The sequence below is a fragment of the Tyto alba genome, unplaced genomic scaffold (assembly GCF_018691265.1).
Source record: "Tyto alba isolate M040663 unplaced genomic scaffold, T.alba_DEE_v4.0 Super-Scaffold_42, whole genome shotgun sequence".
Classification (NCBI taxonomy): Eukaryota; Metazoa; Chordata; class Aves; order Strigiformes; family Tytonidae; genus Tyto; species Tyto alba.
Window position 1 is genome coordinate 29590208 of NW_024881318.1, and position 15302 is coordinate 29605509.

General features: G+C 42.0%; 1 protein-coding gene across 1 annotated transcript in view; it reads left to right on the top strand.

Moving 5' to 3' along the window:
• Positions 1–4434: 4434 nt before the first annotated feature.
• TBCA (tubulin folding cofactor A) overlaps positions 4435–15302 on the top strand; it is a 31459-nt gene continuing 20591 nt past the window's right edge. Inside the window, exon 1 of the mRNA XM_042804862.1 lies at positions 4435–4601. Coding sequence (XP_042660796.1) covers positions 4450–4601 — 152 coding nt within the window. The 5' untranslated portion in view covers positions 4435–4449. The remainder of the gene's footprint in view (positions 4602–15302) is intronic.

Below are 15302 nucleotides of genomic sequence, written 5' to 3' on the forward strand. Positions count from 1 at the left end.
TTATAGGTACAGTTTAACCCTCAAAACTGTATGAGAGGGTTGTTTTGTACCCTGCGCTCCCCAGTAGTGTAATATTTGAGGAACCACCATTGCTGCCTTCTCTACCTAGGGTAAATTGTACTGTCACTATAACTTTGTTGAAGATGAGTAGGTCTCCTGATTTTATACCACCGCATCCCAGTGGGCTACTTCCTTTTCACAGAAGCATAGATGAAATCAGAATCTGTCCCAGTGGTGTTTGGAGAAGGCACAAAGGCAGAAACGGGAACAGACTTTGCCTCCAGTTCTTTTCAGCTTCTGCCTGGTGACTCTTTCTTCCCTCACCTAACTTCCCAAAGCAATCAAGCCTCTCCTGTAACAAGATACAGTTCCCACTTGATACACCACAGTCAGGAATCATCTCGCAAACCCTGCAACTGCAACCCATTTCATCCATGTCCCATCCCTACTTGCCTGTATTTGTGGCATTGAGCAACTCTCTAAGCATTTTTGCAGGGATATTTGGGGAAGAAAATTTTGATTGGTGATGATCATCTGATAAGAAAGGGGCTCAAGAGGTCTACACTACAAGGAATACTGACACTATGTTGTATGATCACAACTAGGGAAATTCATTCTCGTGCTCTTAAATGGTGCCTAGTTTTGTGCTGGCCAGCTGTACAGAGGTTAATTTTATCTACTGAATATATAAAAAAAAAATTAAGGAGACACTACTAACTTTTATTCAAAATCTAATCTTATTTATGCAGTAGCCTTTAGGGAGGCTGAATGAAATTTGTTTTTCCTACAAAACAGATAAAATTTGAAGACTAAATAATTTCCACATTTTGTTTTATCATAAACAAAAATGAAATTATATTCAAACTGCACAGATGGTTTTGATGGATAAACAAAATAGTATAAAAGCTCATTGAGCATTTACTTATTAAAGTAATAGTCTCAGTCCTCAGCTGAAGCAAATGTACATTTGGCACTGCCATGACCATGGGTTTTTCAAGCTGTCTAAATCAACTGGTAACGGATCAGATGATGGAAACTGCCACTGGGATTTAGTGGACTTTAGAGGTGACTGTACCTCCTTCTGCAAGGCACACTCTGACCTTAGCAGCATAGGTGGAAGTGGCATAATACCATTAATTTGAACTATATCAGCTGACAAACCTGTTAGCTCTATAGGCCAAATGAACCAGTGGTGTAACACAAAACAGCTCCACTTCAAGAGCCCTGTTATTTCGGGAACTACCTTACAAAAAACAAGGAAATGAATTTAAAAGGGAGGGATATGATGAGAATACAGGATTAATGAGATTTACTAGTTGCACATCTTACAAAATGTGTGTTTCTTAAGGGTAGTCTTTAATTGAGAGACATATTAACTTGGAATTGCTAATATCAAAGGGACTGGTGGCACACTGCAATGCTTTTGAGTCTGTCTGCTCTTTCTTGTGACAAAGCATATGTGCAGCATTAACTTCTTAAGCTGGTCTTTCACAGGGAATGTTACGAGTTTTAGGAAGTACTCTGCAGCCTGGTGCACTTTGAACATTTCAGATTAAACATCTATTACATAATTGTTTATGTGTGCAGACATCTGAGCTCATCAGGCTGATTAGTTTCTTCCAGTCCTTCATTCTCAAGTGAAATAGGAATGAGCAGTAATCACCACATGTGCTCTTATCCATAAGAAATAAACAAGATTTAGCTGGATTTTTCAAACAGAAGGCATAGCACATTGGCAGTGACAATTACACCCACTCAAGTAATTTGTCCAAAACATGTAACAAACTGACTTGAAAATATTCCTTATGTGGAGCCAAATGAAAGCTGAGATGACTGGATGACACCAGTCAGAGGAGACGAAGTTGTATTCGTAGCAGCTGCAGCTTTACATGTGAGATGCTGGGAAGGAGCAGTACAGGAGTATATGTAAAGATACGTGTAAGGGTTGCATGTACAGAATGACTTGCTCCATAAGTGAGAATAGCTAGAACATCAGCAAATTATGTTTAGGCACCTGCCTCTATGTAACAGTGTGTGCATAATGACTTGGGGCTAATAGAAATGATTATGAAAAACCTTCAACCAGATGTAACACAAGCAGAATGCTGCCAAAATTCACTGAAGAATCAACAGTTTCTGTACCACTCAAAAGGTGCAATAGGATTCAGAGTCTTCATAATAGAGTGTATTCAACTGTGGTGTAACGTCACTAATTCACATGGAAACTTATTTATGGCTGTTTAGGCTAGACGTTGTTTCAAAGGAGACCTGGAAAAAATAAAAACCCCCTTCAATTAAAAAAGGAGTGTCTGTCCTGGAAAGCACTGCACATTGTAACCCTTTTTGCAAGTTATCAACATATATGCTTAAATATGAACTCAGGTTTGGTATATTATAATCTGTTTAGTTATCTGAATTAGCTGTAAGAAAACAATGGCATTCCACTTCTAAAATTCAGTAGCTGATCCTAAACACTGTCAGTGATGTGAGGTAGTGCTTCAGGGCTAGAAATAAAACATTTGTAGCACTTGGAAACATAAGTTACTTTTCTTAATATTGCTACTTCTAGGCAATTTTTATTTTAGTACTGTCATTTGTTGTTGGCCTTCTCACTTACAGAACAGCTATGTCAAATGTAGAAATGACATTGAAGACTACTTTTGAAAAAATAATTGATGTGTAGGTGCATGGTGGTAATGCAGCTTTCCTTGCTGCAGTCTGTATTTTCAGAACGTATGTAGTGTAATCACACTGCCATGAAATTGTTTAGAGAACTGCTCCAGCCCCAGCATGACTTGATACAGCTTTCTAAAGCCAGATTAATAAGCTCTGAGTTTCTGTTGAAGTAAGGGGTTGCATTTTCCCCTGTGCCTGCCAGAATGCTGTCTCCTTCCTCCTCTTCCTGCACAGGTGATGGCAGGTTTGCGTATCAGTTACATAATACATTTTTGTCTCCAGGTCATAGTAGTTTATGGGATTATGCAGGCTGTTGATTTTGAGACCTGCATCTCCTTGTGGGGACAACCTGCTGAGCCAAGGCTATTTGGGCTGGTCCGGCTTGCAGTTCCCCAGGAAGGCTTGCTGGGCTCTCTCACAGGGGTCACATTTGCCCTCCTCTGCAGATAAGACACAACTCCATGGACTTGAGTGGCCCTGGCCCTCCCCATGCCATGTCTGAACGGGGCCCAGTGGTGCCAGCCGCACTCCCACGGCTGCTGGCTAATGACCTATTGCTGCCGTGTCACCTAAAGGAACAGGACACCCTCCCTCGCAGCCAGTTTTCCTCAAGAGATACTGGTCACTAGCAGTGTTGACGGTGACTAACACAGAACAAAAGGATGTGGGGAAAAGAAGGCTTCTGCAGGCCTTCCCAAACTATATTCCACTGAAACTATATTTATCTTTCTTATTTATTTAAATTATTTTTTGTTGTTCTTCCTAGTGATTTAAATGCTCACTGCTGGGAAGTTCTTTTAAAAACACACTCAAAGGTGCTTTTTTTCAAGAATTTGTCCCCTTAACTGGTTAGCATCAATTTAAGTATAGTCATGAAGGAAAACAGCCCTAAATCTTCAGTTGTTTATAACTCTAGGACTGAGCTGCCAGCGCCAGTGTTGCTTCTTTACTTGTTTCTACCAGTCACTTGACACTGAGGGGACTGACAGGTTCTTTTAGAGATCCTTGGCAGAATGATGATGGCAGTAAGTTGTAGTTACAATTAAACCTGTATTTTCTTGACAGGATTTTATCATTAGTGTGGCACAGAATTTATGGCTAGCACAGCACAGGATTTCTACAAGTGGCATCAGTGTAGTACAATTTATAAGTAGCGTCATACAGAATTTTATAACACAACTAAATTTACAGTTTCTCACCACCTGGACCCTCTGTAGATCGGGTTTGATCTTAATACACAGTTTGCTGTAATCAGTATAACAATCATAATCTAGGCTCGAAAGCCATCTAAGGAGCCAGGCGCCCAAAGGCATCAGGTTTCGGGGGTGGGGAGGGCGTCGCTGGTGGCCAGGGGTCTAGCTGAGTTGAGCGCACTGGCGGGGTCGGGCGCAGGGGGGGTACCAGTCACACCCCACCCCCCGACACCACCTCGGCACCCGTCACGTTACCTCAGAATAAACCCCGAGGGTGGAGGCACACTTTGTTCGCCTGCGCGTGCTTGCGAACAAATGGCGAAGGCGGCCCGCCCGCCCGAAGGGGTCCGCAACCCCGCGCAGGCCCCTCCGCGCCCGCCCCAGGCCAGGCCCGGCCCGGCCGGTCGCTATGGGGACGCCGCCACAACACCATCCCCCCGCCCCCGCCATCCCGGACGCCTCCACTGCGCCGGGAGGCAGGGGGGCGGGGGGGAGGGTGTGTGCGCGGAAGGGGGAAGAAGCGGAGGGCGAAGCCCTGCCCCCGCTCCCCGTGGTGCCGCCCGGGCCGGCGGCTTGACGCATGCGCGGGTGTCGCGCTGCGCAGTCTGGGCGTTGCGCCGTCCGGTCGGAGGCCGCCGCACCTGCGCCGGTGGGGCCCGGCTCTCCCCGTCGCCCCGCTATGGCCGACCAGCGCTTGAGGAAGATCAAGATCAAGGCTGGCGTCGTCAGGCGGTGAGTGCCCCCGTCCCGCCGCGCCGCGGCCGCTGGGAGCCATTCGGGGAGGCCGAGCGCGGTCCCGGCGCCGCCGCCGCGAGCCCTGCCGGCAGCCCCCGCCGCCCGGGGCGCGGAGGGAGCCCCGCCGCGGCCCCCCGGGGTGGGTGGGTGGGTGGGTGGGTGTCTCGGCAGGGCGGTGGAGCTGCCGGCGGGGCTCGGCGCGTTGCGGGGCCGGGGGGCGCTGGGTGGGGCCGACCCTGGCGCGAGCTCTGAGGCGGCCGCCGGCTCCTGCCCCTGTCACAGCGCCGCCGGCGGCGGGCCTCGCTTCTTCCCCGGGACGGCACCGGGGTGGGTATTTTGGTTTCCTTCGTGAGTGACTTTGAGAGCCAGCGGGAGTCGTGCTGCCCCGTCAGCGTACGGGGCAGTCTGGCCGGTGACCTGGCCGAGGCATGAAGTCTTACCTGGCTTACCGAAACAACTGCTGAATGGGTTATTTCTGATTTGAAAGTTCACACCGCAAAACCGGCGGTAAATTCGTCACCTGAGTCTCGATTTTGCCTAGTTTGAAGACAGTCTTCATTTAAAACAAAAAGCCCCTGCAGTTTATCTGTCTGAATCCCTCTTCTTATGACTGTAAACACAAGGCTTTGATGTTAAATATGTGATCACAGTGGGGCTTATTAAGGCAACACCCTACAAAGACTGGGCTGGCTCAGGCGGAGACAGGAATCAGTATGTGTGCCAGATCAGGGTGTTAAGTAGTCCAGTTTCATGCAATCAACTTTGTATAGCTAACTTTTTTACCTAATTTCAGTTAGTAATTACTAAGGGTAAGAGTAAGATGGGCACACCTTCTAATACCTGATTACCTCTGAAAGGTGGGACTTGAAGACTGGAAAAGTAAAATGGATACAGATTTATCACTCTGTTTGTGCTAAATAAAGGCACTTTTGAGTCCCTAGTCTCCAAATGGGGAGCAGTTCTCAAGCACTGCTACGAGCAAGAAATGGATTATATGATTGTAAGGTCCTGTTTCCTGTCACTATGCAGGGTGTGCAAATCATGAACTTGTGTATTATTTTTAAGCTAGAAATCTTGAGGACAGCCTCACTGAGTGGCTTGGTGACTGCCTTTTGCTTCGGGTCCCTTTCATGACCTATGTTATGGTTACTGGCTTTGCTGGACAGTAACATTGTAAATGTCCTCTGTGCATTTTTAAGTGTATGGTGTTCTGTGTCGGTTTTTATAGACAAAGTATTCTGAGGTCTGGGGAAACTAGAATTACTGAAGTTAACATTTTTACAGTCTGTGTATTCTTTTTGTTAGCTACAAAGGTAACATTTTTCTAGAGGCTTTTGAGAAAGCTGTTGTATCTAATAAGACATAATTTTACTTTTGTAGAATTTGTAATTTGTAGAAGTTTTCACTACTGCCTTATTGCTCTTTGATAGTTTTCCTGAGAGAACTTTGTAGTAATACTGATTAGCATTTCAGGTAACCATTGCTTAATGATAAATCATCACAAAGTTACCTGAAGAAGCTTTTTCCTCATGTTCATAGATTGGTAAAGTCTTCACAATGAGCAACTGTGTGGAGACCGCAGCAGAGCTGGGGCAGGCCTGCATGTGCACATGGCAAATGCTGTACTATGTGGCTACTTCCTGTTGGACCTGGAATTGGCCTAATGATGCCAGTGTGGTTATGCAGATAACTGCACGTGGAGCTAGCTCAGTGCCTGTATGCCACTGTCTGTAGTGCTTCTAACTCAGAGATTAGCTTGCATTTTCTTTTTCTCCATTTCTCTTCTACAGTTTAAGTTAAACTGAGAGAACTGCAAGAGATTTAAATTTATTAGTGTTTGTTGCCATGTATGAACAATTTCTTTACTGCTTAGTGTGACTTTTCTGTTTGTTCACTTGATTTATGGAAATCCATGGATGTTGGTTTTCATTTTATTACAAGCTTGTTGGATCCAAATGAGAGAAGGCTCCTAATATCCAACTGAATACTAGTTCAGTTCCAATGATACTAGCACAATTCAAACTATATACACTCAAATTTGCCATACACAAGTTTCTAATGCTTCTACTTTGTTTCTAATAGCACCCTTTCCCTGATGTTATACTTGCCTCTTTGCGAGCCCCTGGGTCCTAAGGGCACTACCTCAATTTGGCAGTGGGGAGGGGACAGATTCAAGCAAGTCAGCAGCATCCCAGATCCTTGTTGAGAGGAGTATGATGTTGATTGTTTTGTACTTCTGAGAGTCTGCATTTAGAAATGCATATAAAATTCCACATCTTAGTTTTTCTTTATTGTTTTTCATTCCACATTTTATCCAGATTTACTGTGTATGGTGTACTTTACATGTGTTGAATAGTTTTTCTTTGTTATCCTAAAACTGGTTTTAGCCATCTTTCAGGGTTGCATTCCTTCCATCAATATTTGACTATTGGTGACTTCTTTATAGCACTTGGCCGTTTCAGCGTCTTCCTGTACCTGTGTTTTCAAGGGCTCTGCTATCATTCTATGTTTCTGCTCCCATCAGATTTGATCTTTTATGCTGCTTTTTTTTTTTTTTTACTTTATTCTAAATCAGAGATAGCTCATTTTTGTTAGTAACAAAAATCAATACAATAGTGTTATACCACATGATTGTACAAAGCTGAGTAAAAATTGAAACAAAGCAGGTAATTGTCACCTAGTCATAATAGCAGTTAAAAAGGTAAAAAAAGCTTTAGGCTGGCCAAGACAAGTCCAGGCAAAGTCTGACTATTACTGAGAACTGTTTTGAGAGCCTAATACAAACTCTGTGGCCTCTTAAAAACAATGCTCAGCTAGTTACAGTGTGTTTCAGGGGTGCTATGTAGGTGGGCATTCCTCTGAGCTGAAACAATTGCCACTTGTGACAGGAGACTTGGTGTTGGTCCATGATGGTTTAAGCTAATCTAAATCTGAGGGGCTGCATTACATCCTCCTCCTTTGTGCCCTGCAGAAGGACTTGGGTGGCCATCTATCTGTATATTTCAGTGAGCTGATCCACTGAAAAGTAACGACTAAAGAAAAAAATATTTTGAAGGATGAAGCCTGCCTGGACCAGCTCACCACACAACTGTACACATTTCAGGGCCAGTACAAAGAAAAGGATGAAACATTTGCGGAAATTATACAAATGCAGGTTTGCTTTTGGAGAATGACTAAGTGAATAGCAAGTAAATTTAGCTTGTGTTTATTGTGTGGTAACAGTGTGTGCATTTACGGTTACTCTGCAGCAGTTACCCTGGAATGCTGTAAGTGAAGGTAACTTAAAAAAAAAAAAAAGAGAAAAGGAATGTTATTTTACGCTCCCTGTGGGGGAGGTGATACAGCAACAGCTTTCTCTTTTGTGAGGGTTGCACACAGATACAAGAAGTAATATGGCTCTCTCCCACTCCACCCTTCCTTCTCCAACTAGAAGCCTAGTTATGTGCTCTCTACTACAGCGGGCACACATGTGACTTGAGTCAACTTAGGAACATTAACATTCTCCTCTTACTTTGGACCAGAACAAGTATACAGGTATTTGTTTCTGGTATATGGTAAGAATGAAGTAGAGGTTTATTAAAGATGCCATAAAGTGACTGACTTAACGCTTCAGTTAGTTTTTCCTTAGGTTTTTTTTTTTTCTGCATTTGCAGTTTAAAAAAGTATGCTGAATTTAGCTGTAATACTGATTTTTCAAGCATGCGCAATGCTCAAGCTATAACTGTATATCAAAAAAGGTAAGGGTCAAGAACCATTAGATTGTATTGAACTTTTTCAACATTTAATTTGTCTCTTTTTAATCTGCTGTAGCACATTCTTTTCTCTCATTTACCTAACTCATCACTTTTTTCAAGCTAAGAACAAAGCTGCTGTTCTGCTTTGGGATTTTTCTTTTAGCTGCATACTGTAAATTCTTTGTGTACCCCTCTCAAGAGATTATATATTAGGTCATCAGTACTTTACTTGCCTTCATGTTTCTTACATTGCTATGTGTCAGTGAAGTAAACTTAAACTAGGAACAGGGAGAACCTTTTGCTTTTTTTGAAAAATTTGATGGCCAGGCCTCTGTTGATTGCATACTTAGATTAGTTTGTCATTCAAAAAAAAAAAAAAAGGTAGATTTGATGAGCATGTGTAATAATGTCTGTATTTGTGGCTTATGTCCTAACAAGCAATACTTCTAGTTTAATCACTTCAAAATAGTCTGACTCTCAGTAAATCCAAACTCAGACAACCTGCTCAATAGTGAGGGAATTGATTAGAAAAACAACTTTAAAAACTATCTTATTCTCATTTCAGATTGGCAATGATTTTAAAAACTACTGCAAACAAAGTAAGTTGGGTCATTTGAAAATTGCACTGACATTTGCCCATAGTTTCTATGTGATTAAATGGAAGTGACACCAGTAGATTAGAATGAGACTAAGACAATTCACATTGCAATTGTGTTAGTTTAACTTTAACAATCTCTTAACACTCTTGTTTAAATGTGGCTGACGTACCATAATTACAAATCTACAAGCCTTGATTTTAGAATTTTACATCATGAACCTATGGGGAAAGTGTATTGATTTTTGTGAAGCAGCTCTTTTTTAAAACCACCTTTCTAAAACTATAGAATCTTCCCAAGATGGTTCTTTTGCCTATCACACTGGTGTTGATACTGCTTTTTCTCTTTGTAAAGTATTATCATATTGCCAAACAATTTACAGTGATTCCAGCCCCTTCCCCTGCCTCAAAGCACAGATAGTTCTGCAAGTTACACAAACTGTTGGGCTATTTTAAAATATAAATCTAAACAATACTTCTAAATGGAATTATTTTACTGGTGAGTCCAGGATACATTTTGTGCAAGTGAAGTATGAAGTTTTGCAGAGAATGCAGATATTTCTTTTGCTGTATGTTGACTCTATTGCTAATTCTAGCACAAAACTAATTTAATTTTCTTGGTTACTCAAGAAATGTGCTACTTCTGGTGTAAATCACAAATTTTTTTTTCAATCTTCTGTCTACCATATGAATTATGGTTGCTTTCTTGCTTGTTTCCTATTAGCCCTAGGCACTAGCTCTAATTTTTCGTATCAATATATTGATAAGAAACTCATGTCTCCTTTATTCTCATTATAATTAGAAGATTGTATACAACAACTACTTGTTAGCTCATTTAATGGGAAAGGCTGGGGTATTTTATACAGGTGTTGGGGCCTGATCTGCAGAGCTGCTTTATCATGCTGACTCAGTATAGTTGAGCAATTTAATGTGTGTACAGCGCACATCCAAGAGCTTGGGGATTCAGGAGGGTGAATATGTTGCATGCACTGTTGGATACAAGCTGACTCTACCCAAATTAAATAACCCTTCTCAGAGTGCAGGAGCACTGTGCATCTGTTGTCTAGGGTTGTCACCTGCTCAGTCCTGGAGTCTTAAACTTGGGTTCAGTGCTAGCCAAATGTGGTGGTTGTGGTCCAGAGCTACTTAGAAGTACTGCTCCTGGCATCAGGATCAGATACAGGAAGTCCCAAGTTGGCCCTGTATTTGAAGTCTTTTAGACTTATTAACTTAGTCTCTGTCCCACATAAAAAATCCTGCTTTATGTGAACTGGCTGAGAAGAGAGCGCACCTGCATTTGCATAGTGCTGAGTTAACATCTGTGGCATACACAGTCACCAACCCAGATGATTATTTGAAGGGTAATAGCAAGTTTAGTCTCCAGAAACAAAACTACTCATTTGAAGGGGTTCTATTTCCCTGTGTTTTTCAATGCATGCTTTCTTTCAAACTTTGGGAATACCAAACAGTACCCACACATATCGTAAAAAGCTCTGAGAAGAGCACAGTGGTAGCTGTGAAAATTGCATAGTGTGTTGTTTTGTTTGTTTGTTTTAATGTTTTTTATTTATTTTGTTTTACCTTTTGAGCAGACCTAAACACTGGTTCCATTTTAGAAGTATCTCACAAATTTAAATTATTAATAGATCTTTACAAGATTGCCTCCACATTCCTCCCTCCATCCCATTACCTCTTAAAAAAAAAAATCAAAGCCTTTAGTAAAACACATGATTCTGGCATCTTGGGTTTTTTGTGTTTACAATTATCTTCTGCCCCCTGAGGCAAAACTGTCTTGTGCATGTCCATGCTGACCATAGTAATCTACTGATGTCATCATTTTAGTTGTCAGAACTGTGATGCACCATAGGTGTCGGTAGTGATGCGATACTGAGGAAGGAATTTTTTTTGAGCAAGAACATATGCAAAACTATGGCTTTGTAACCTTAAATTCTTTAAGCCTTTTAAAAGTTTGGAAATACAGTAGTTACAGTTGCTTGGCAACCATTGGCTGGTGTCATTATGCATATGTGTAGTACTGTTGTCTTGGTTTTGACTGTACATTTCTCATGGCATTCTTACTTATGGCACGGAGCCACATATTCACCTATGTGGATAAAACAGTTACGAGTAATCTTTTTGAGCTGAGTTAGAATGTAGATCTATGGGAAAATTAAAAAATTAAATTTATGGTAGTGTTTTGTGTACAGAAGATGCATTACAACAGCACTAACAACCATAATACATCCTAGTTTGACTTTGTATTAAGGATTATTAAATTGTATGTATCATATAGGTGGAAATCTCATTCAGGATCAGGAGGTCCATCATATTTTCTTTAATCTATATTAAGTCTTTTTCCTGATGCATTGTGAATTGCCCACACACATGAGTCTAGTTCTATTTAATATTGCTCATTACTGTAACACTTCCAATTGGTGTTGTGATTTAACCCTAGTCGGCAACTAAGTACCACATAGCCACCTGTGCAGTGGAATGGGGGAGAGAATCGTAAAAGTGGGAAAACTCGTGGGCTGAGATAAAGACAGTTTAACAGGTAAAGCAAAAGCTGTGCATGCAAGTAATGCAAAACAAAGAATTCACTCACTGCTTCTCATGGGCAGGCAGGTGCTCAGCCAGCTCTAGGAAAGCCAGGCTCCATCAGCTGTACGGTGACTTGGGAAGTCAAAATGCCATCACTCTGAACATCACCCCCTTCCTCCTTCTTCCCCCAGCTTTATATACTGGGTATGATGCCATATGGTATGGAATATCCCTGTGTTCATCTGGGGTCAGCTGTCCTGGCTGTGTCCCCTCCCAGCTGCTTGTGCACCCCCAGCCTGCTCGCTGGTGGAGTGGGGTGAGAAGCAGAAAATGCACTGGCTCTGTGTAAGCACTCCTCAGCAATAATGAAATCATTGCTGTGTTACAAGCACTATTTTCAGCCTAAGTCTGAAAAATAGCCTTATACTAGCTACTATGAAGAAAATTAACTTTATCCCAATCAAAACCAGCACAACTGGTTATCCCCAAGGTGGGGTGGGGAGGAAGTAGATTCTATGCTTTTTCTCCAGAGCAAAGCTCTTGACGGAACGTGATGACTGGATTATAGAAGAGAAAATGGGGATCTGTGGTAACCTCAATTGTTGCCACAACATAGGCCCCATTTCATGTTCTACCTTCTCTGTAAGTGAAGTTCTTAGTATTTACAACTTTCAACTTCTGTCCCATTCCACTCTCTCTTAGAACTTTTGCCACTCCAGAGCCTCTTCAGGATGCGCTGATAAACTTTTCACTTCACTCCAACTCTTGTCTTCAGCCCATCACAAATGCTCTTTCAGCTCTTTTGATGGAGTAGCCCTTCTCTTCTTTGCCCGTGGCCATCCAGGTTGCTTCTTGAAGTACCTCAGGAAAAACTTGATCCCCAGCCAGCATCATCTGCTTTTTGAGTAGTCTATAACTTGAGAGCTTTCATCTTGGTTGTATCTATTGGATTCTTCCATTCCTCTGCCCCCCTCCATGCTTCCACTGGCTGCTGACATTCAGGGATTCCCTAGCCAGGCAGACTTTCTCAGCAGGTCAAAAAGGGGAACTTCAGCTGTTGCTATTGCAGGGATTTAAAAAAATCTGTAGGAAGGTATTGCAAGAGCAGGGAAATAACTGTTGAGAAGTAAGGACAGAGTGTGAAGCCCTGGAGATTCAGAGAAATCTCTAGTAAGAGAGATGCTATAACAGTGTTAAAACCAAGTAATTTTTGACTTGAAATAATTTTCTGACTTCAGAAACACCCTGTAACTGATTTTCTTAGTCTTCACAGTAGTAATCCCTGACAAAAGCCAAGCTTTCAAAGTTAACCTGAAACGTCATGGTAACTTAACTCTGTGAGCTGTAGATGCAGGAGAGGCTAAAAATGATGCATATACTTGTGTATGGTTACATCTTGACTATTAAAAGAGAAAGTTTATCTTTTATGGTGATTTTGTCCCTATCAAGAAAATTAATGCGTAAACCTGAGATCCTGTCCAAAAGTAGTCATTTATGGCTAAGAAAACATAGCAGTTTTTGATAACTGTGTCATGTATGGTATTTCTTTCCTCCTTCCTTCATCTTCCTTCCTTGACTTTTCCTCTTAGGCCCCAGTCTGTAGTGCATGTGTGCTTATGTAGCCTTAGTGAACCCAAGAATATGCATAAGTAATTTGCAGATTTGGGACCTGGCATCTTAAGCCTTGCAGGTAGTCATTAGCACAGTGCCAATGTTACTGCAGTTGTTGAATTACTTGTGCTACAGTTGTGCCTAGTGTTAATACATGGAATTTATTGCATTAACAAAAAAACGCTGTACCTTGTACAGTTACAGTACTATGGATTTTTAAGGTCGAACTAAGTCAGCGTAGATATTTCATTACCTAGTCAATACATGCTGTCAGCTTTGGGTTTTCTATGTGCTTAGGCTGAATCCGTAACATTAGTTTTGAAGAGATTGTTGTATTTTAAACCCAATAGACAGCCAAGCACCATGCAGCTGCTCTCTCACCCTCCCCTGCCCAGGGGATGGTGGGGAGAATTGAAGGGGTAAAAGTAGGGAGACTCATAGGTTGAGATAAAAAGTTTAATAATCAAAATAAAATAAAGCAATAATAACAATAATAGAAAGTACAAATGGGTAATTCACAGTGCAGTTGCTTACTGCCTGCCAACTGATATCCAGCCTGTTACTAGTTAGAGGTCCCAGAGAAGCCAAGATCCTGAAACCACAATCCTGGAAGCGAAAGAGCACCCCCACTTCCCAGCCAACCCTCCTCTATATACTGAGCATGACATTATATGATATGGAATATTCCATTGGCCAGTTTGGGTCCGGTGCTCTGGCTGTGCTCTCTCCCAGCTTCTTGTGTACCTGCACACGGGAAAGACATGGGAAGTTGGAAGGCCCTTGATTTCTTAGTAACAACTGGAAACATCAGTGCATTATTATCAACATTATTCTCATACCACATCCCATACAGAATCCAAAACATAGCACTGTTCTAGCTATGGAGAAGAAAACTTAACTATTCCAGCCAAAACCAGGACAGAGGTGCATATGCTTTCAATAGTGAAGCTGTTCAATAGCAAAGTGGAGAAATTCCCTCTTGTCTTCTTCAGAGCTCCACTGAGCTTGTTCAGTCCAGTGAGGGAAGTGCTTCTTGTGTTGATTTTTCTAATGCTGGGGAGCAGTCTTTATTTGGTGGCTTAAGAACACAGGTGTCATTCTAGCTCATATAGAAACTGATTTGTTGGCAATTGCTGGAGTTTGGGGGAAGCATATAAAGAATAGCGGTGTGTGCTTTGCCCTGTCCTTGTACCATTTTACCATTTTTATTCTAGGCATCCACTAGGAGTTCTTGCCTTTGACTGTGTCTCAAGAAGGTGGAATTTTTGTCTACCTTGTACAGAGGATCTTGGTTTCATTATGCATTTGTAAAACTCATGTCATGCTTACTCTTTTCATCTGTCAGCCTTCAGATAAACCGTGTACCCTTCTTATGATCAGAGAGGTGGATCTGCTTGCTGCTGCTGAAACTACAGGAGATGATGCTAGTGTTGATCTATAAGGACCAAGGTGGGAATTTATGTACCTTTTGGGGAGTGAGAAGGGAGCGGGATTTGAGGCTCTTTCAGCAGCAGCCAGAAGTTAGAATAGTCTAAACCACTTTTAGCTCTGCACCCTAAGCAGAATAAGAGTGAAGGCCCTCGAGAAACCAATGTCATCCTAAATTCACACGTCTCATTTCCCTCATCCCCGCTCCTGTTCTGTGATCTCTGATGCCAGTCAAACCTTTTGCTGAGCTTGCTCAATTTGCTTAACCCAGCAGAGAAACTGTCAACTTTTTTTTTTTTTCTTACTGTGTTAATTTCCTGCTGTTTTGGTGAACTGAATTGGCTTATGGAGAGATTGTTTGAGCGCTACTGTTGACAGAGATGTATGCTTCAGCAGGTGGGCAGAGGACCTCTGTTCAGCAGTAGTCAGCTTTTTGACCGTCTCAAACCATCTTGTTACTTTGGTTTTCAGCTTGAGGAGCTGAATTGGGTGAGAGAAGGTGAGTAGAAGATAAATGAGGAACTAAATCATAATTGTATGGAAAAGGAAGTTAAGGAACTACTCTTTTTCTTCTACCTTAAGATTCTCTCAGGACCTTTGAGCTCTTCTGGTTTAGTCTGCAGCTTTAAAGTAATAAAGCTGTGTTTTTTACGCAGAACATGCAGATTGTGAAATTAAGTGATGTGAAAGTCAAATGTGTAAAGGATCTTAAAAGGGCAGCAGCCACAGGCAGGAGCTAACCTATTGTCTATTGAACATTGATGGTTTAGTTTTGTTCTTTGGTGTTAA